At 43.3% G+C, this 21,827-nt stretch overlaps 3 protein-coding genes across 3 annotated transcripts; all 3 read right to left on the reverse strand.

The window, feature by feature from the left end:
* Positions 1–2,816: 2,816 nt before the first annotated feature.
* LOC134865790 (tripartite motif-containing protein 16-like) lies at positions 2,817–5,356 on the reverse strand. Its single transcript, XM_063885513.1, has one exon. The coding sequence runs from the start codon at positions 5,191–5,193 to the stop codon at positions 3,523–3,525; it is 1,671 nt and encodes a 556-aa protein (XP_063741583.1). The 5' UTR covers positions 5,194–5,356; the 3' UTR covers positions 2,817–3,522.
* A 4,412-nt stretch (positions 5,357–9,768) lies between these two features.
* Positions 9,769–12,603, reverse strand: LOC134865749 (tripartite motif-containing protein 16-like). Its single transcript, XM_063885442.1, has one exon. It carries the CDS (start codon positions 12,439–12,441, stop codon positions 10,774–10,776), a length of 1,668 nt encoding a protein of 555 aa, XP_063741512.1. The 5' UTR covers positions 12,442–12,603; the 3' UTR covers positions 9,769–10,773.
* A 5,459-nt stretch (positions 12,604–18,062) lies between these two features.
* Positions 18,063–21,376, reverse strand: LOC134865750 (tripartite motif-containing protein 16-like). Its single transcript, XM_063885444.1, is given in 2 exon segments — positions 18,063–19,505; positions 19,507–21,376. Coding segments are annotated over 2 exon segments (1,662 nt in total). The 5' UTR covers positions 20,731–21,376; the 3' UTR covers positions 18,063–19,067.
* Between the last annotated feature and the right edge of the window lie 451 nt (positions 21,377–21,827).

Below are 21,827 nucleotides of genomic sequence, written 5' to 3' on the forward strand. Positions count from 1 at the left end.
TACATTTCAAAATAAAACAGGGAGCATTTAATAAGATCATGACAGCAGCTTTGATACAAAAACAAACACAGTGAGAGTAATAGAAGATTATTTGAAGAAACCCTAAGGGATAACACGCGACATACTGTATAGGGTAATACAGTGTCTATGTTATGTCTATTGAACACGGAAATTAGATTATAGTTCCTGTTGGTGTTTGACAATAGTTCTGTTTATTTTTTTTCCAGTATTTAAGTATTCATTTCTACATGTTGTGTTTAAAATGACACACAAAAAAACCTCGAAAGACGTTTCTTAAATTGTCGATTTGACTTCCCCATAGTCTAAAACATATAACTTACTACCAAAATCATTGATCCGTGAATCAGTGGTTAAAATTCTGTGGAAAAATACGGTTTGCTCGGATGGAATTTGAAATTCAAGTGGCTATAACGTGCTTCTTTTTTTAACAAAGAAGAAGAAGAATATACCCTTAATGGTCCCACCCAGGAGACATTTAAGGTCTCTGCATTTGACCTAGTGATAGGAGCAGTGGTCTGCAATCATGTACCGCCACAGGGGGGACTTGAACCGGTGACCTTTTACAAAACATTATGAACACCCTGACATTTCTCAAGGATAATAAGTGCAATTGAATGCCTCAGTTCATCATTTACAGCTTACAGATCACAGTGTATCTACAAAGACAGCAAACATTTAGTCTCAGGTATCTGGAACTGAACGATATAATATTTTACTTTAGGATCAAAACAACTTTACTACGCAAGAAATTATTTTACATTCATTTCCACACCTGTGTAGTAATCCTGACACACCACCATACAAACTACAGTGGGAACTCGAAGGGATGCCACCCTATACTCTTGCAATGATGTAAATGTGTCTTTGAGCCTAAATTAAAGACAGTCTGTATCACAACTGAGTCATATCTACACAGAGAGAACACTTTGTCTTTTAATGTTCTTTTGTCTTTAGGACTCTCGAGGAAACTTTGTGAAAATAAACTTGGAAAAGTGCTTCAAAAATCGACACACACACACACACACACACACACACACACACACACACACACACACACACACACACACACACACACACACACACACTCAAGTACAAGACCTGAGTACTTCTACTTTACTCAAGTACAAGATCTGAGTACTTCTCCCAGCTCTGGTTATATATAGGAGTTAATTGCTTCTATCAGAGTCTGATTTGATATATTTACACACACACACACACACACACACACACACACACACACACACACACCACACACACACACACACACACACACACACACCACACACACACACACACACACACACACACACACACACACACACACACACACACACACTGCTGTTTGACAAGAGCGATCTGCGTTCATGACATCTTCACTTTGAATGTGGTATTGGTTTTTTAGCTCTTTAATGAATAAGAAAAACCACTGCAATTGTATATATTTCAGAGGTGGTAAAAAATCTGTTGGAAAGTGAAATCACATGGCAGTAAAAACTGAAAATCCATGAATTCTTTTAGGCAGCTAACACAGTATCTGGGAAGCATTTCCTTCAAATTGTCAACGCTGCATGTCAGGACTCCACGGTGCAGACTCGTGGAGAGAAATCAGGTGTAGGGATTGTCTCTAGTGCTCCAAAATGCTCTTCAGATTAACGTCGGAGAAGTTGATTTCATTTGAGAAACTCAATGCACACAGTAGACCGTACCACTAGGTGGTGCAAAATATTAACATTGACTGGCCACCACACACACACACACACACACACACACACAAACGGTTTTCCACGCTTCCACAAACACCAAATGTAGTCCTCTGGGATTGAAGTATGATTCTGAATGGCTGCTGATGCTGCCAAAGTAAAACACAATGAAATGACTCAATCAACCTTATCTGTAAGAATGCATAATCGCTTTGTAACAACACAAAAACATGTCCACACACAATTGAGTTGTGTTATCTCATCGACACACACACCTCACTATGCTTTTACATTAGACCCAACACAAACCCACAGAAGAACTAAAGCACAATGTTCCCTGTGTGACTTTAACACTGTGACGCAGGAGCTGCTTCCTGTTCCAGTCAGACCGGTCTGACATCAAACTGCTGCTGGTGTAGAAACGGCTCTCCGGCCTCCCAGGCTCAACCTCTTTATTTATTTCCTGCTACATCTTAGCAAGAGATGCCTTTTTACATCTTGTACAAATACATCTTTTTCAGCTCTGGTTTCAATGTCAGCCCAGTTTGACGCTCTAAAAAGTCTGGCAGCAGTGTTCATCACTCTCTGAAAACAAGACAAAAACGGGTTAAACTTGTATTACTTTAACTTGAAGTTTAAGTTTCAGATGTGCAAACTACGGTGGCCGGCAGGTGCAGTTGCGCTTCAACGGCCCAACCGCTTACATTAGGAGTGACGTGGTGCAGCTTCAACAACGACGCACCATATGAATAGCCAAAACACATGCGGATAGAGAACCAGCTACAGCAACCTGAAGAGACATGCACAGGGTTTACTGAAAGAGCTCCTAAAAGGATTGAGGTTTTATTCTGAAAAATATAATAAAGTCTGTTTTTTTATATATAATTGTTTTAATCCTAAAAGTAAATCAAATGTATAAAAATGCAAATATCTTGTTTCAGACAAATAATTATCAGAAAAGTAATTTATAAATATTGTTGTTAATATTAAAAAAACAAGACGAGATTTTCACTTTTGTCCTCTTAGCTCTTTTATTAACAAGAAAAAACCCAACATTTCATTTTTCCAGACATGTGAATCTCTCATCTCACATCCTGAAAATGTAAATAGAAACTCAATTTATTACAAACTCAACCCGTTAGCTTTTCAGGTTAACAATTAATGTTGAATGATTTCATGATCAGATTCACTCCATACACACAATCACTGTTCAACCGGAATCTCAGCGATTCAAACAGAACCAGAAATTATTACTTATTGATTACCATCATATTCACAGTTTAACAAAACCTATAGTACCCAATTTGTACAGTGATAAGGCAACAACAACAACAACAACAACAGTTAGTCTGCAAAAATAATGCATGTAATTATATTGGTATTATTTCCCACACAATCAATTTGTCTGACCAAAATCTGAGCTAATTAAAATAAAATACATGATTTACTTATTGATTATGATCTTAATGGTGATTACTATCATTTTAAAAGGACTTTGTTTAATGAAATATGTGTTATAAACATCAGAGTACCTCTTTTGTTAACATGTTGACAACAACAATAACATTTGGTCTGTGAAAAATACACGTCGTTATAAATGCCTCTTTTTTTTCCAGAGTAGTGAGAATAAAATATCTACAATGAAAGAAGCTCTGGTGCTTTCTCTCTTAAGACCCGAGCATTACAAGAGAAATATGAAAATATAAAAGCTCTCAGTGCAGTGGAGACACGACCAATCAGCTCTCAGCAACAATGATGGACACACCATGAGTTTAAGAAGAGTTCCTCAAAGGACTTCAGGCTATTCCAGTTTACACAACTCAGCTGATGAGTCTCCATAATCATAAAGCCAAAGTCCAGCATGTAGCGGCTGAGTGAATGTGGTCTGGACTCTGTGGAGGAGAGTCATGGTTTCAGAGACGCTGTAGAAGGACAGAATACCTGCTCTGTGATCCAGGTACACTCCTACTCTGGAGGACTGAGGACCTGAGACAGGAGTGTTGATGCTGTTGTAACGAAGTGAATAACTGTTTTGTTTACAAACTAACGACCAAGATTTCTCATTGTTTCCAAATAAACTTTCACCCCCCAACCCTGCTCTGCTGATATTCTTGTATGAGACTGCTACATCAACTCTTGTCCCTCTCCACTCCACCTCCCAGTAACAACGTCCAGTCAGACTCTCTCTACTCAGGACCTGAGGATATGCAGTGAATCTGTCTGGGTGACTAGAATAAGACCGTTGTTGTTTCACTCTTGTTGCTTTTCTGCTCCCCTCAGATAATAACAGCTGTGTGTTTGCTGTGTTTGGATCCAGTGTGATTTCCTGTGAATATTTTAAGAACCCAGCTCTGGTGGTAGGCTCTGCTGGTGGCAGTAAAACATCCCCTTCAGTCGCTGAGACGTTTGTCCAGTCCTCTCTCAGGACGTCCTGTAGTTTGTCTCTGACTGCTGACACGGCCGCCGTCACGTCCTCAAAGTAGCTCAGAGGACGGATGTTGATGCTGGATGAGTGTGTGGGTTCACTGAGGGCTGACAGGGAGGGGTAGCTGTGCAGAAACTGGTTGTGATCCTCTGTGTGAGCGAGCAGCTTCAGCTCAGCGTCTCTCCTCTTCAGCTCAGCCGTCTCCTGCTCCAGCTTCTCCTGAAGCTCTTTGACTCGACTCACTTCCCTCTTCTGCTGGGATCTGACCTGCTGCTTCACATCAGAGCTTCTCTTCTGCATGAGACGGATCAGCTCAGTGAACATCTTCTCACTGTCCTCCACTGCTTTATCAGCAGAGCGATCGATGGCCTCCACCTCCTGCTGAAGCAGCTTCACCTCCTTCTCTCCGTCCTGGATTCTCTGCTGGATGTTTTTTCGACTCCCCTCCAGTTCTCTCTGCCTCTCAGTCCTCTCTGCTGCAGCTGTCACTGTGTCGTGGCCTTTATGTTCCTCTACAGAGCAGAGATAACAGATACACTGCTGATCAGTACGGCAGAACATCTTCATCACCTCGTCGTGACGAGAGCAGATGTTCTCCTGGAGCTTCTTGGAGGGCTCCACCAGCTTGTGTTTCTTTAATGGAGCTACGTCATAATGAGGCTGGAGGTGTTTCTCACAGTAAGAGGTCAGACACACGAGACAGGACTTACTGGCTCTCAGTTTTCTCCCAGTGCAGACATCACAGGCCACCTCTTCAGCTCCAGCATAGCAGTGATCAGCAGGAGCAGCTGGGAGTCCAGTCTTCTTCAGCTCCTCCACTAAAGCTGCTAACATGGTGTTTTTCAGCAGGACAGGCCTCGGTGTGAAGCTCTGCCTACACTGAGGGCAGCTGTAGACTTCCTTCTCATCCTCTCCGTCCCAGAAGCCTTTAATACACTCCATGCAGTAGTTGTGTCCACAGGGAATAGTCACCGGATCCTTCAGTGGATCCAGACAGATGGGACAAGAGAAGGTTTCCCGGTCCAGCTGAACTCCTTTCTGCTCCATTTCTCCTCTCAGTGGCAGCGAGTGTCTGAGTTTCACTTCCTGAGAGCTGAAACTAGTGTGAGCTGTGATCTGAACAGCATGTGTGTGTGCAGTGAATGTGGTCTGTCAGCTCTTGTTCTTTACCTGCATGTTGTTACACCCATCCTCCTCAGTGTGATCTAAAGGGGAGGAACCAGGAAATAGAGTGGAGCTGGCTGTGTGTGAGAGCAGGAAGAAGAGGGAGGGCTTATCAAACTCTGATTAATTCCAGGACGAGGAGCAGCGCTGACTCTCTGAACTGTGTTTCCTCATTCACAAACGCAGCCTCGCTTACAACCTGTTCTACTTTGGAAAACAGTTTTCAGCTGTGAAATATTTCAGGCTTTTGTAGCACACAGCTCCACACTCATGGTAGCAGTGGTGTAAGAAGTACTCAGATATTCTACTGCAGTACAAGTACAAATACTACAGTCTGAAAATACTCTGTTACAAGTAAAAGTACAACAGCATTGGTATCAAATATACTTAAAGTACTCCTTCTGCATAATGGCCCTTTTCAGAATGGTGTATATATTGAGTTACTATAATGATTATTGATGGGTTTATCACATTAGTAAATGTAGAGCTAATTTGAATAACTGTCCTGCTGCTGGATATCTTTACCTATAAAATATGTCAAAGTGTATTTAATACTTGATTTATATTTTGAATGATCTAATAATCTATATCTTAAAGTTGTCAAATAAATAAAGAGTAAAAAGTGCAACACTGGTTTCTAAAATGTAGTGCAGTAGAAGTATAAAGCAGCTTAAACTGAGACGTATTGGCATCAAAAGTAAAAGTACTGACTGTGTGTAATGTCCCATTTTAGAGTGATATCTTTTGAATTACTGCATTATTTGATCTTGTATACATTAATGTGTTCATCCCAGCTGTTAAAGGTGGAGCAACTTTTACTTTGTATACTGCTGCTGGATATCCTAACCTATAATTATACATCATTGTTCATTCTTATTTAGTTTTAGATCATAATTTGTATAAAATAGCATGAAATAGAAATACTCAAGTAAAGTAAAAGTACCACAAACATTTCACAATACTTAAATGTACTCCACTACATTACACCACTGCATGGTAGTAAAGGAAGAGCACAAACATGTAGCTTTACAGGTAAACTATTAACTTCCACAATCGTTATGATGTGACTATCCAAAGATATATAAATCACCATTGAATCTCACTGATTGACATTTTAAAGGAACATCTTCCAGCTTTTGAAGTCCAGACTAAATTCAGGAGCTGCCCACTGCTCCTACTAAAGGAGGGGTCAGATGCAGAGGTCACATTTCTCTGTATGTGACAAATAAAGAGGGATACACTCCTCCACTTCTTCTAACATGTGTTCGGGGTCAATATGGAAATAATGCCCCTCCAGTGTCAGCAGTCCAAAGGCTTGCTGTTGCTTCTCCTTTTGATTCATACACTCTTGCCAAAGTGAGCAACCCACTATGGGCTTGCATGTGGGACGCATCCAACTCCTTCTGACTGAGCCACTATACACACCTGCCTCCCCTGTAAATCCATCATCTCAGGGATATCCTTCTCGTTGATGGTGTAGTGGAGAGTCAAGGATAGGCTCAGCGTTGGCACTAGTTCTGCATTCTATCACACTAGGTTCACTCCGTTATGCCGGCTAGAAAACCACTTGAGGCCAAAGGTTGAGAGTCCAGAAATGAGGAGCTGAGATGATGCTTCACTTTCTTTAATTACTTCTCCTTTCAGACATACAATGTGTGTGTGTGTGTGTGTGTGTGTGTGTGTGTGTGTGTGTGTGTGTGTGTGTGTGTGTGTGGTTTTCCTATAAGAGAAATAAACAGAATACAATAATATGGTCACTTATGCATACACAAACAATAAAGGCTACATAATATTCCCAAACCTAACAGGAAGAATCTACTACACACATTATAGTAGTTTATAATGTCTCCATTCATCTACAATACTAACACATTTCACACAATGTCAAACACTCATTACAATTCACTGATACAAAATGCGAGGTTAAGCTACCGCTAATGCTAACATTCTACATCCGGTCTGCAGCTAAAGAGTCAGCCGATGCTCTTATTTTGACACGCCACAGACACGCTACTTCCGGTAATCGGGTTAGCGAAACAATAAGCCTAAAAGGTAGAGTTAAACACTGGACATCTCACATGTAACGTCCCATAAACATTCAGCCACATACACTACAGCTTAACACCTTAATAATAACTACTCTGTGCCCCTCAACAGAGAGTATGTCTATGCTTTGAGACGGGAGGGCCGACCCACTTAATCATTGACTTAAGCTCATGCACGCAGCATGCACAGGTCACACAGAGCACCAAGACTTCGCATTCAGGCACGGAGACACAGAAGTTATGACATTAATAATTATTGCAGAACAACATAACAGGCAGTACTGTGGACAAACACTCAGCTTCAATTCCGCACTCGAACACAGCACAGCACGCATACAACTTTTCTACTTCTAATGGCAAACTTACTACCCTCTGACGTCGTGTTACGTCACACACACGCACGCACGCACACGTGAGATAGCCCCTCCCCACTATGACTCCATATCGTCTCTATATGGTAACTGAAAATATATAGAACATTAACATAATTCTGGGGCCTTTTTTTACAGATGGTTACATGAAGAGCTCCGGTGCTGACTTTATGTCTGTCAGCGTATCTTGTGAGGCCTGGAACCATTTTCATGACAGCACTAAACCTACCCTGTTGTTCAAATGGGGAGCGGGACCATGATGACTTTACATATTTATGTGATTTTTCATATTTAGTTTCTGCTTGTGGTTGAGAGACAACAGGGGAGTCTGCACTGGCGTCCCATTGTAATCAGAGGAGGAAGCCTCACAACCAGGGTCCTCCTCATCATCACCCTCTGTGTCAGACACCTTCTCTTCTTCGTCACGTTCAGCGTCAAAGAGCTGTGACGACACTTCACTGACAGAGAAACCTTTTTTTCAAGGTCATTCTCTTTTGAGAGAGAAACATTAAGAGAAACCACACACACATTATACTTTAGACATTAGACCCAACACAAACCCACAGAAGAACTAAAGCACAATGTTCCCTGTGTGACTTTAACACTGTGACGCAGGAGCTGCTTCCTGTTCCAGTCAGACCGGTCTGACATCAGACTGCTGCTGGTGTAGAAACGGCTCTCCGGCCTCCAGGCCTAACCCTAACCAGTTTATAAAACGATGCAAACAGATTATTAATAAGACATTTTATTTAAGGTGCCTTTCAAAACACCCAAGGACACCAAGCTTGTGCTTCAAGGAAACCACCATCATACCTGTGCCAAGGAGTCATCTCCATCCTGCTTCAATGACTACCGCCCTCTAGCGCGAACTTCCACCATCATGAAGTGCCTCGAGGTGCGAGTCATGAAGGAAATAAAATCTGACCCCCCCCCCCCCTCGCTGGACCCGTTTCAGTTTGCATATTGAGTGAAACGGTCCACTGAGGATACCATCTCCTCAGCTCTCCACCCAGCCCTCACCCAGCTGGACACTAAACCCTCTTATGTCAGGATGCTGCTCATAGACTTTAGCTCAGCATTCAACACCATCACCCCCCAGCAGCTGGTTGGTACCAACCCTGGTCCTCAGCCCCTTCCTCTGCAACTGGCTGCTGGACTTCCTCACTGCCAGACCCAAAGCTGTCCGGGGGCTCCCAATGGATGTGCGCTCAGCCCCCTGCGCTTCACCCTGCTGACTCACGACTGCACACCCACCTACAGCTCCAACCACTTTGTCAAGATGACACAGCCGTGGTGGGTCTCATCAACAAAGACATCCACCACTAAAAGGAGGAGAACCTGCTGGCCACGTGGTGCATCACTGAGGACCTCTCCTGGAGGAACAACACCACATCACTCGCCAAGAAAGCCAGCGCCTCTACTTCACCCCCCACCCCCCAGAGTATCCTCAGCAGCTGCATCACTGTGTGGTTTGATGGCTGCACAGCTTCCAGCCGCAAGACCCCGCAGCGTATGGTGAGCACTGCTGAGAGGATCATTGGTGCCTCACTCCCATCACTACTGGAAACTTACAACACCCGCCTCACCCGCAAAGCACTCGGCCTTGTGGGAGACCCCTCCCATCCCTCCAGCTGCCTCTTCACCCTACTGCCTTCAGGGAGAAGAGTCCGCAGCCTGAGGTCGAGCTCCACCCGACTAAACTACCTTTTTCACCAGGCTGTGAGGAGGCTGAACTCTCTCCCCTCCCTGCCACCCTCCACCCTGCCCCGATTGGACCTGGACTTTAACACCACACACACACACACACACACACACACACACACACACACACACACACACACACACACACACACACACACACACACACACACACACACACACACACACACACACACACACACACACACACACACACACACACACGTCTCTGTCTGTACAAACAAACTGAAAGATTGACAATAAAGTTCCTAAAAATCAATAAAATATTTAAAAACTTCAGAAAAATAATTTACAGATATTTTCATAATAAAAAAAGATGGAGATTTTCACTTTTGTCCTCTTAGCTCTTTTATCAACAAGAAAAAACCCAACATTTTATTTTTCCAGACATGTTAATCTCTCATCTCACATCCTGAAAATGTAAATAGAAACTCAATTTATTACAAACTCAACCCGTTAGCTTTTCAGGTTAACAATTAATGATGAATGATTTCATGATCAGATTCACTCCATACACACAATCACTGTTCAACCGGAATCTCAGCGATTCAAACAGAACCAGAAATTATTACTTATTGATTACCATCATATTCACAGTTTAACAAAACCTATAGTACCCAATTTGTACAGTGATAAGGCAACAACAACAACAACAACAACAACAGTTAGTCTGCAAAAATAATACATATTGGTATTTTTTCCCACACAATCAATTTGTCTGACCAAAATCTGAGCTAATTAAAATAAAATACATGATTTACTTATTGATCATGATCTTAATGGTGATTAATATCATTTTAAAAGGACTTTGTTTAATGAAATATGTGTTATAAACATCAGAGTACCTCTTTTGTTAACATGTTGACAACAACAATAACATTTAGTCTGTGAAAAATACACGTCGTTATAAATGCCTCTTTTTTTTCCAGAGTAGTGAGAATAAAATATGTACAATGAAAGAAGCTCTGGTGCTTTCTCTCTTAAGACCCGAGCATTACAAGAGAAATATGAAAATATAAAAGCATCAATAATCATATCCAACAAATATTTAGAGCAGAGTTTACATTTCCATGCAGAGAAATGTGAGTTCAGGTTAACAGGAATCCTCCTGAGCAGTGACAGCCTCCATGGATAAACAGACACAGGAAGGAGCGCCGCCTAAAGAAGCTCCAACATTTACAGAACAACTCAGGAGGAGAGGTTAAAGCCCCGCCCACAGTGTTTGATTAACAGCTGATCTCAGTGCAGTGGAGACACGACCAATCAGCTCTCAGCAACAATGATGGACACACCATGAATTTAAGAAGAGCTCCTCAAAGGACTTCAGGCTATTCCAGTTTACACAACTCTGCTGATGTGTCTCCATAACCATAATTAAGATACAGTCCAGCATGTAGCGGCTGAGTGAATGTGGTCTGGACTCTGTGGAGGAGAGTCATGGTTTCAGAGACGCTGTAGAAGGACAGAATACCTGCTCTGTGATCCAGGTACACTCCTACTCTGGAGGACTGAGGACCTGAGACAGGAGTGTTGATGTTGTTGTAACGAAGTGAATAACTGTTTTGTTTACAATCTAAAGACCAAGATTTCTCATTGTTTCCAAATAAACTTTCACACCCTGCTCTGCGGATATTCTTGTATGAGACTGCTACATCAACTCCTGTCCCTCTCCACTCCACCTCCCAGTAACAACGTCCAGTCAGACTCTCTCTACTCAGGACCTGAGGATATGCAGTGAATCTGTCTGGGTGACTAGAATAAGACCGTTGTTGTTTCATGAATGTTGCTTTTTTGCTCCCCTCAGATAATAACAGGTGTGTGTGTGCTGTGTTTGGATCCAGTGTGATTTCCTGTGAATATTTCAAGAACCCAGCTCTGGTGGTGGGCTCTGCTGGTGACAGTAAAACATCCCCTTCAGTCGCTGAGACGTTTGTCCATTCCTCTCTCAGGACGTCCTGTAGTTTGTCCCTGACTGCTGACACGGCCGCCGTCACGTCCTCAAGGTAGCTCAGAGGACGGATGTTGATGCTGGATGAGTGTGTGGGTTCACTGAGGGCTGACAGGGAGGGGTAGCTGTGCAGAAACTGGTTGTGATCCTCTGTGTGAGCGAGCAGCTTCAGCTCAGCGTCTCTCCTCTTCAGTTCAGCCGTCTCCTGCTCCAGCACCTCCTGAAGCTCTTTGACTCGACTCACTTCCCTCTTCTGCTGGGATCTGACCAGCTGCTTCACATCAGAGCTTCTCTTCTGCATGAGACGGATCAGCTCAGTGAACATCTTCTCACTGTCCTCCACTGCTTTATCAGCAGAGCGATCGATGGCCTCCACCTCCTGCTGAAGCAGCTTCACCTCCTTCTCTCCGTCCTGGATTCTCTGCTGGATGTTTTTTCGACTCCCCTCCAGCTCTCTCTGCCTCTCAGTCCTCTCTGCTGCAGCTGTCACTGTGTCGTGGCCTTTATGTTCATCCACAGAGCAAAGATAACAGATACACTGCTGATCAGTACGGCAGAACATCTTCATCACCTCGTCGTGACGAGAGCAGATGTTCTCCTGGAGCTTCTTGGAGGGCTCCACCAGCTTGTGTTTCTTTAATGGAGCTACGTCATAATGACGCCTGAGGTGTTTCTCACAGTAAGAGGCCAGACACATGAGACAGGACTTACTGGCTCTCAGTTTTCTCCCAGTGCAGACATCACAGGCCACCTCTTCAGCTCCAGCATAGCAGTGATCAGCAGGAGCAGCTGGGAGTCCAGTCTTCTTCAGCTCCTCCACTAAAGCTGCTAACATGGTGTTTTTCAGCAGGACAGGCCTCGGTGTGAAGCTCTGCCTACACTGAGGGCAGCTGTAGACTTCCTTCTCATCCTCTCCGTCCCAGAAGCCTTTAATACACTCCATGCAGTAGCTGTGTCCACAGGGAATAGTCACCGGAACCTTCAGTGGATCCAGACAGATGGGACAAGAGAAGGTTTCCCGGTCCAGCTGAACTCCTTTCTGCTCCATTTCTCCTCTCAGTGGCAGCGAGTGTCTGAGTTTCACTTCCTGAGAGCTGAAACTAGTGTGAGCTGTGATCTGAACAGCATGTGTGTGTGCAGTGAATGTGGTCTGTCAGCTCTTGTTCTTTACCTGCATGTTGTTACACCCATCCTCCACAGTGTGATCTAAAGGGGAGGAACCAGGAAACACAGAGTGGAGCTGGCTGTGTGTGAGAGCAGGAAGAAGAGGGAGGGCTTATCAAACTCTGATTAATTCCAGGACGAGGAGCAGCGCTGACTCTCTGAACTGTGTTTCCTCATTCACAAACGCAGCCTCGCTTACAACCTGTTCTACTTTGGAAAACAGTTTTCAGCTGTGAAATATTTCAGGCTTTTGTAGCACACAGCTCCACACTCATGGTAGCAGTGGTGTAAGAAGTACTCAGATATTCTACTGCAGTACAAGTACAAATACTACAGTCTGAAAATACTCTGTTACAAGTAAAAGTACAAGAGCATTGGTATCAAATATACTTAAAGTACTCCTTCTGCATAATGGCCCTTTTCAGAATGGTGTATATATTGAGTTACTATAATGATTATTGATGGGTTTATCACATTAGTAAATGTAGAGCTAATTTGAATAACTGTCCTGCTGCTGGATATCTTTACCTATAAAATATGTCAAAGTGTATTTAATACTTGATTTATATTTTGAATGATCTAATAATCTATATCTTAAAGTTGTCAAATAAATAAAGAGTAAAAAGTGCAACACTGGTTTCTAAAACGTAGTGCAGTAGAAGTATAAAGCAGCTTAAACTGAGACATTTTGGCACCAAAAGTAAAAGTACTGACGGTGTGTAATGTCCCATTTTAGAGTGATATCTATTGAATTACTGCATTATTTGATCTTGTATACATTAATGTGTTCATCCCAGCTGTTAAAGGTGGAGCAACTTTTACTTTGTATACTGCTGCTGGATATCCTAACCTATAATTATACATCATTGTTCATTCTTATTTAGTTTTAGATCATAATTTGTATAAAATAGCATGAAATAGAAATACTCAAGTAAAGTAAAAGTACCACAAACATTTCACAATACTTACATGTACTCCACTACATTACACAACTGCATGGTAGTTAAGGAAGAGCACAAACATGTAGCTTTACAGGTAAACTATTAACTTCCACAATCGTTATGATGTGACTATCCAAAGATATATAAATCACCATTGAATCTCACTGATTGACATTTTAAAGGAACATCTTCCAGCTTTTGAAGTCCAGACTAAATTCAGGAGCTGCCCACTGCTCCTACTAAAGGAGGGGTCAAATGCAGAGGTCACATTTCTCTGTATGTGACAAATAAAGAGGGATACACTCCTCCACTTCTTCTAACATGTGTTCGGGGTCAATATGGAAATAATGCCCCTCCAGTGTCAGCAGTCCAAAGGCTTGCTGTTGCTTCTCCTTTTGATTCATACACTCTTGCCAAAGTGAGCAACCCACTATGGGCTTGCATGTGGGACCCATCCAACTCCTTCAGACTGAGCCACTATACACACCTGCCTCCCCTGTAAATCCATCATCTCAGGGATATCCTTCTCGTTGATGGTGTGTGTGTGTGTGTGTGTGTGTGTGTGTGTGTGTGTGTGTGTGTGTGTGTGTGTGTGTGTGTGTGTGTGTGTGTGTGTGTGTATGTGTGTGGTTTTCCTATAAGAGAAATAAACAGAATACAATAATATGGTCACTTATGCATACACAAACAATATAGGCTACATAATATTCCCAAACCTAACAGGAAGAATCTACTACACACATTATAGTAGTCAGTGGTGGAAAGTAACGGAGTATTTTTACTTCGTTACTGTACTTAAGTACATTTTTCCGTATTTGTACTTTACTTAAGTAAAAATAATAATGCATACTTTCGACTTTTACTCCATTACATTTTGCAGCTATTATCTATACTTTCCACTCCACTACATTTCTACAATATGTATTGTTACTCGTTACATTTTACAAATGCAGTTTCTCGCCATAACGTTGTCAATGCCTACACAACAATATGTTTAAACCAATCAGGTGGCGTGGCTCTGTCAGCTTCGATGATAGCAAAGCGCGCGGTAGACTTGCCTCCTCTGTCATTCAAAGGACAGCCTGACAAACTGTCATTCGACATCATGGATCCAGAGCCAACGTTGACTGAAACATCTGCAGTGAGCCGCCACCCTTGGCCATATTTAAAAGACCTTTTTGAATTCAGAGGGCCCAAGGATGATTCCTGGAGGTTTGTGTGCCTTTCCTGTCGGTAAGCAGAGTTCTTGCTATGCTAAGTTAATGTCTGTGACTTTCGCATATTGTTATATATATTTAATTTGGTTACTGACTTGACATTGTAATGTTGTCTAGCTAAATGCATGTTGACACACAGCAATAGCATCAAAATAATATGATAGTACCGTAGTTATTTATTTAACGTAGCCTAGTGGTTAGATAAAGCTGGTAGATTAGCTATGTCAAGCTAGCGTGCTAGCTTGACATAGCTAATGATTATGATTGTTGTTGTTTATGATTGTTGTTGTTTATGATTGTTTTTTTATGTGCCAAGAAACTACAGAAAATAGGCAATCACTTAAATAAATGATTTAAAGGTATATTATGTTGTCTTTATGGGTTTGTCTTAATGGTATTACCTTTGCAGATAATATCCCTATAACTTGTCATCAGAAAATTGTTAGTTATAGTGTGAACAGTATTATAGATGGTGAGCAGCACAGCGAGTATTATAGAGGGTAAGCACAATCAGTACACCAACCTTTCCAATGAACAAATGTTGCTTATAGTTATTACTAACTGACTTCTGTAGAGGCTTAAGTATTACCTGTAGCTATACCTGCATTCTTCATCAAAATGGCCTAGACATTGAAAAACAACCAATAGCGTGAGTTCTTTTACTTTTAATACTTAAAGTAAATTTAAAAGTCAGTACTTATGACTTTTACTTAAGTAGGATTTTTGATGCAGTACTTCTACTTTTACTTAAGTATATATTTTGCTGGGTATTTATACTTTTACTTAAGTACTACACTTCAGTACTTCCTCCACCACTGATAGTAGTTTAAAATGTCTCCATTCATCTACAATACTAACACATTTCACACAATGTCAAACACTCATTACTATTCACTGATACAAAATGCGAGGTTAAGCTACCGCTAATGCTAACATTCTACATCCGGTCTGCAGCTAAAGAGTCAGCCGATGCTCTTATTTTGACACGCCACAGACAAGCTACTTCCGGTAATCGGGTTAGCGAAACAATAAGCCTAAAAGGTAGAGTTAAACACTGGACATCTCACATGTAACGTCCCATAAACATTCAGCCACATACACTACAGCTTAACACCTTAATAATAACTACTCTGTGCCCCTCAACAGAGAGTATGTCTATGCTTTGAGACGGGAGGGCCGACCCACTTAACCATTGACTTAAGCTCATGCACGCAGCATGCACAGGTCACACAGAGCACCAAGACTCCGCATTCAGGCACGGAGACACAGAAGTTATGACATTAATAATTATTGCAGAACAACATAACAGGCAGTACTGTGGACAAACACTCAGCTTCAATTCCGCACTCGAACACAGCACAGCACGCATACAACTTTTCTACTTCTAATGGCAAACTTACTACCCTCTGACGTCGTGTTACGTCACACACACACACGCACGCACGCACACGTGAGATAGCCCCTCCCCACTATGACTCCATATCGTCTCTATATGGTAACTGAAAATATATAGAACATTAACATAATTCTGGGGCCTTTTTTTACAGATGGTTACATGAAGAGCTCCGGTGCTGACTTTATGTCTGTCAGCGTATCTTGTGAGGCCTGGAACCATTTTCATGACAGCACTAAACCTACCCTGTTGTTCAAATGGGGAGCGGGACCATGATGACTTTACATATTTATGTGATTTTTCATATTTAGTTTCTGCTTGTGGTTGAGAGACAACAGGGGAGTCTGCACTGGCGTCCCATTGTAATCAGAGGAGGAAGTCTCACAACCAGGGTCCTCCTCATCATCACCCTCTGTGTCAGACACCTTCTCTTCTTCGTCACGTTCAGCGTCAAAGAGCTGTGACGACACTTCACTGACAGAGAAACCTTTTTTTCAAGGTCATTCTCTTTTGAGAGAGAAACATTAAGAGAAACCACACACACATTATACTTTAGACATTAGACCCAACACAAACCCACAGAAGAACTAAAGCACGATGTTCCCTGTGTGACTTTAACACTGTGACGCAGGAGCTGCTTCCTGTTCCAGTCAGACCGGTCTGACATCAGACTGCTGCTGGTGTAGAAACGGCTCTCCAGCCTCCAGGCCTAACCCTAACCAGTTTATAAAACGATGCAAACAGATTATTAATAAGACATTTTATTTAAGGTGCCTTTCAAAACACCCAAGGACACCAAGCTTGTGCTTCAAGGAAACCACCATCATACCTGTGCCAAGGAGTCATCTCCATCCTGCTTCAATGACTACCGCCCTCTAGCGCGAACTTCCACCATCATGAAGTGCCTCAAGGTGCGAGTCATGAAGGAAATAAAATCTGACCCCCCCCCCCTCGCTGGACCCGTTTCAGTTTGCATATTGAGTGAAACGGTCCACTGAGGATGCCATCTCCTCAGCCCTCCACCCAGCCCTCACCCAGCTGGACACTAAACCCTCTTATGTCAGGATGCTGCTCATAGACTTTAGCTCAGCATTCAACACCATCACCCCCCAGCAGCTGGTTGGTACCAACCCTGGTCCTCAGCCCCTTCCTCTGCAACTGGCTGCTGGACTTCCTCACTGCCAGACCCAAAGCTGTCCGGGGGCTCCCAATGGATGTGCGCTCAGCCCCCTGCGCTTCACCCTGCTGACTCACGACTGCACACCCACCTACAGCTCCAACCACTTTGTCAAGATGACACAGCCGTGGTGGGTCTCATCAACAAAGACATCCACCACTAAAAGGAGGAGAACCTGCTGGCCACGTGGTGCATCACTGAGGACCTCTCCTGGAGGAACAACACCACGTCACTCGCCAAGAAAGCCAGCGCCTCTACTTCACCCCCCACCCCCCAGAGTATCCTCAGCAGCTGCATCACTGTGTGGTTTGATGGCTGCACAGCTTCCAGCCGCAAGACCCCGCAGCGTATGGTGAGCACTGCTGAGAGGATCATTGGTGCCTCACTCCCATCACTACTGGAAACTTACAACACCCGCCTCACCCGCAAAGCACTCGGCCTTGTGGGAGACCCCTCCCATCCCTCCAGCTGCCTCTTCACCCTACTGCCTTCAGGGAGAAGAGTCCGCAGCCTGAGGTCGAGCTCCACCCGACTAAACTACCTTTTTCACCAGGCTGTGAGGAGGCTGAACTCTCTCCCCTCCCTGCCACCCTCCACCCTGCCCCGATTGGACCTGGACTTTAACACCACACACACACACACACACACACACACACACACACACACACACACACACAAACTGAAAGATTGACAATAAAGTTCCTAAAAATCAATAAAATATTTAAAAACTTCAGAAAAATAATTTACAGATATTTTCATAATAAAAAAAGATGGAGATTTTCACTTTTGTCCTCTTAGCTCTTTTATTAACAAGAAAAAACCCAACATTTCATTTTTCCAGACATGTTAATCTCTCATCTCACATCCTGAAAATGTAAATAGAAACTCAATTTATTACAAACTCAACCCGTTAGCTTTTCAGGTTAACAATTAATGTTGAATGATTTCATGATCAGATTCACTCCATACACACAATCACTGTTCAACCGGAATCTCAGCGATTCAAACAGAACCAGAAATTATTACTTATTGATTACCATCATATTCACAGTTTAACAAAACCTATAGTACCCAATTTGTACAGTGATAAGGCAACAACAACAACAACAACAACAACAGTTAGTCTGCAAAAATAATACATATTGGTATTTTTTCCCACACAATCAATTTGTCTGACCAAAATCTGAGCTAATTAAAATAAAATACATGATTTACTTATTGATCATGATCTTAATGGTGATTAATATCATTTTAAAAGGACTTTGTTTAATGAAATATGCGTTATAAACATCAGAGTACCTCTTTTGTTAACATGTTGACAACAACGATAACATTTAGTCTGTGAAAAATACACGCCGTTATAAATGCCTCTTTTTTTTCCAGAGTAGTGAGAATAAAATATGTACAATGAAAGAAGCTCTGGTGCTTTCTCTCTTAAGACCCGAGCATTACAAGAGAAATATGAAAATATAAAAGCATCAATAATCATATCCAACAAATATTTAGAGCAGAGTTTACATTTCAATGCAGAGAAATGTGAGTTCAGGTTAACAGGAATCCTCCAGAGCAGTGACAGCCTCCATGGATAAACAGACACAGGAAGGAGCGCCGCCTAAAGAAGCTCCAACATTTACAGAACAACTCAGGAGGAGAGGTTAAAGGCCCGCCCACAGTGTTTGATTAACAGCTGATCTCTGTGCAGTGGAGACACGACCAATCAGCTCTCAGCAACAATGATGGACACACCATGAGTTTAAGAAGAGCTCCTCAAAGGACTTCGGGCTATTCCAGTTTACACAACTCTGCTGTGTCTCCATAATCATAAAGCCAAAGTCCAGCATGTAGCGGCTGAGTGAATGTGGTCTGGACTCTGTGGAGGAGAGTCATGGTTTCAGAGACGCTGTAGAAGGACAGAATACCTGCTCTGTGATCCAGGTACACTCCTACTCTGGAGGACTGAGGACCTGAGACGGGAGTGTTGATTCTGTTGTAACGAAATGTATAACTGTTTTGTTTACAAACTAACGCCCAAGATTTCTCATTGTTTCCAAATAAACTTTCACACCCTGCTCTGCTGATATTCTTGTATGAGACTGCTACAAAAACTCCTGTCCCGCTCCACTCCACCTCCCAGTAACAACGTCCAGTCAGACTCTCTCTACTCAGGACCTGACGATATGCAGTGAATCTGTCTGGGTGACTAGAATAAGACTGTTGTTGTATCACTGACTGTTGCTTTTCTGCTCCCCTCAGATAATAACAGCTGTGTGTTTGCTGTGTTTGGATCCAGTGTGATTTCCTGTGAATATTTTAAGAACCCAGCTCTGGTGGTGGGCTCTGCTGATGACAGTAAAACATCCCCTTCAGTCGCTGAGACGTTTGTCCATTCCTCTCTCAGGACGTCCTGTAGTTTGTCCCTGACTGCTGACACGGCCGCCGTCACGTCCTCAAAGTATCTCAGAGGACGGATGTTGATGCTGGATGAGTGTGTGGGTTCACTGAGGGCTGACAGGGAGGGGTAGCTGTGCAGAAACTGGTTGTGATCCTCTGTGTGAGCGAGCAGCTTCAGCTCAGCGTCTCTCCTCTTCAGCTCAGCCGTCTCCTGCTCCAGCTCCTCCTGAAGCTCTTTGACTCGACTCACTTCCCTCTTCTGCTGGGATCTGACCTGCTGCTTCACATCAGAGCTTCTCTTCTCCATGAGACGGATCAGCTCAGTGAACATCTTCTCACTGTCCTCCACTGCTTTATCAGCAGAGCGATCGATGGCCTCCACCTCCTGCTGAAGCAGCTTCACCTCCTTCTCTCCATCCTGGATTCTCTGCTGGATGTTTTTTCGACTCCCCTCCAGCTCTCTCTGCCACTCAGTCCTCTCTGCTGCAGCTGTCACTGTGTCGTGGCCTTTATGTTCATCCACAGAGCAGAGATAACAGATACACTGCTGATCAGTACGGCAGAACATCTTCATCACCTCGTCGTGACGAGAGCAGATGTTCTCCTGGAGCTTCTTGGAGGGCTCCACCAGCTTGTGTTTCTTTAATGGAGCTACGTCATAATGACGCTGGAGGTGTTTCTCACAGTAAGAGGCCAGACACACAAGACAGGACTTACTGGCTCTCAGTTTTCTCCCAGTGCAGACATCACAGGCCACATCTTCAGCTCCAGCATAGCAGTGATCAGCAGGAGCAGCTGGGAGTCCAGTCTTCTTCAGCTCCTCCACTAAAGCTGCTAACATGGTGTTTTTCAGCAGGACAGGCCTCGGTGTGAAGCTCTGCCTACACTGAGGGCAGCTGTAGACTTCCTTCTCATCCTCTCCGTCCCAGAAGCCTTTAATACACTCCATGCAGTAGCTGTGTCCACAGGAAGTAGTCACCGGATCCTTCAGTGGATCCAGACAGATGGGACAAGAGAAGGTTTCCCGGTCCAGCTGAACTCCTTTCTGCTCCATTTCTCCTCTCAGTGGCAGCGAGTGTCTGAGTTTCACTTCCTGAGAGCTGAAACTAGTGTGAGCTGTGATCTGAACAGCATGTGTGTGTGCAGTGAATGTGGTCTGTCAGCTCTTGTACTTTACCCGCATGTTGTTACACCCATCCTCCTCAGTGTGGATCTAAAGGGGAGGAACCAGGAAATAGAGTGGAGCTGGCTGTGTGTGAGAGCAGGAAGAAGAGGGAGGGCTTATCAAACTCTCTGAACTGTGTTTCCTCATTCAGAAACGCAGCCTCGCTTACAACCTGCTCTAGAAACAGGCAGATACAAGAAAACATGGCTGCCAAAAGAGCAGTGATTATGTTGGAAGAAGCACTCTGACATATTCATATATTTTGTACATATAAGCTGAGGTTATTTAATCAACATGATGCTTGATTTTCAAAACTTAATCTCCCCGCTCCCCCTCTGGCTGTAATGAGCTGCAGTCCTCAGTGCCTCATTAAAAAGTCTCTCAGCGAGGAGCAGAAGACATGAAGGGGTCTGAGATGTAGAGTCCGTCTACATGACACGAAGGGAGAACAGATAAGGTGTGAAAAGGCCTTTGTGCTTCTTTGCTTGGCTTTTATTTTGCTCTATTGAGAATAACTTTGCCTTAAAGCACCGACAAAACTCCTCTTCTAATACAGCTGCAGAGTTTAGAACTCACTAGAACATGGAAAGAGTGTTGTATAGGGTTGCTTTTTTTTATGCAAATGTTCTGCAAAGGCCAGCATCCCAGAAGATTCTCTCCCTCACATTCCCCCACTACTGGGACACGTCTCCATGCTGTAATGTTCAGAAAGCTCTTTATGTTTCTCATACTGCCTGTGCTGCAGCACCTCTTTTCACCCTCTGTCTGAAACCAGGGCCCAGTCTGCTCTGATTGGTTAACTGGTTGGCTCTGTTGTGATTGGTCAACCTCTGACAGCTGTCCCACCCCCTTAGTCTATCATGTACACTGTGTTGGATCGGTCGGCAACAGAAGCCTAAAGCAAGTGTTATAAAGTGATGTCACTACGTCCTGGAAAAAACGTACAGGAAAGGGAAAACCCCAAAAAGCATATTAGGGTTTATTTT

The sequence above is a fragment of the Eleginops maclovinus genome, chromosome 6 (assembly GCF_036324505.1).
Source record: "Eleginops maclovinus isolate JMC-PN-2008 ecotype Puerto Natales chromosome 6, JC_Emac_rtc_rv5, whole genome shotgun sequence".
NCBI classification, from domain to species: Eukaryota; Metazoa; Chordata; class Actinopteri; order Perciformes; family Eleginopidae; genus Eleginops; species Eleginops maclovinus.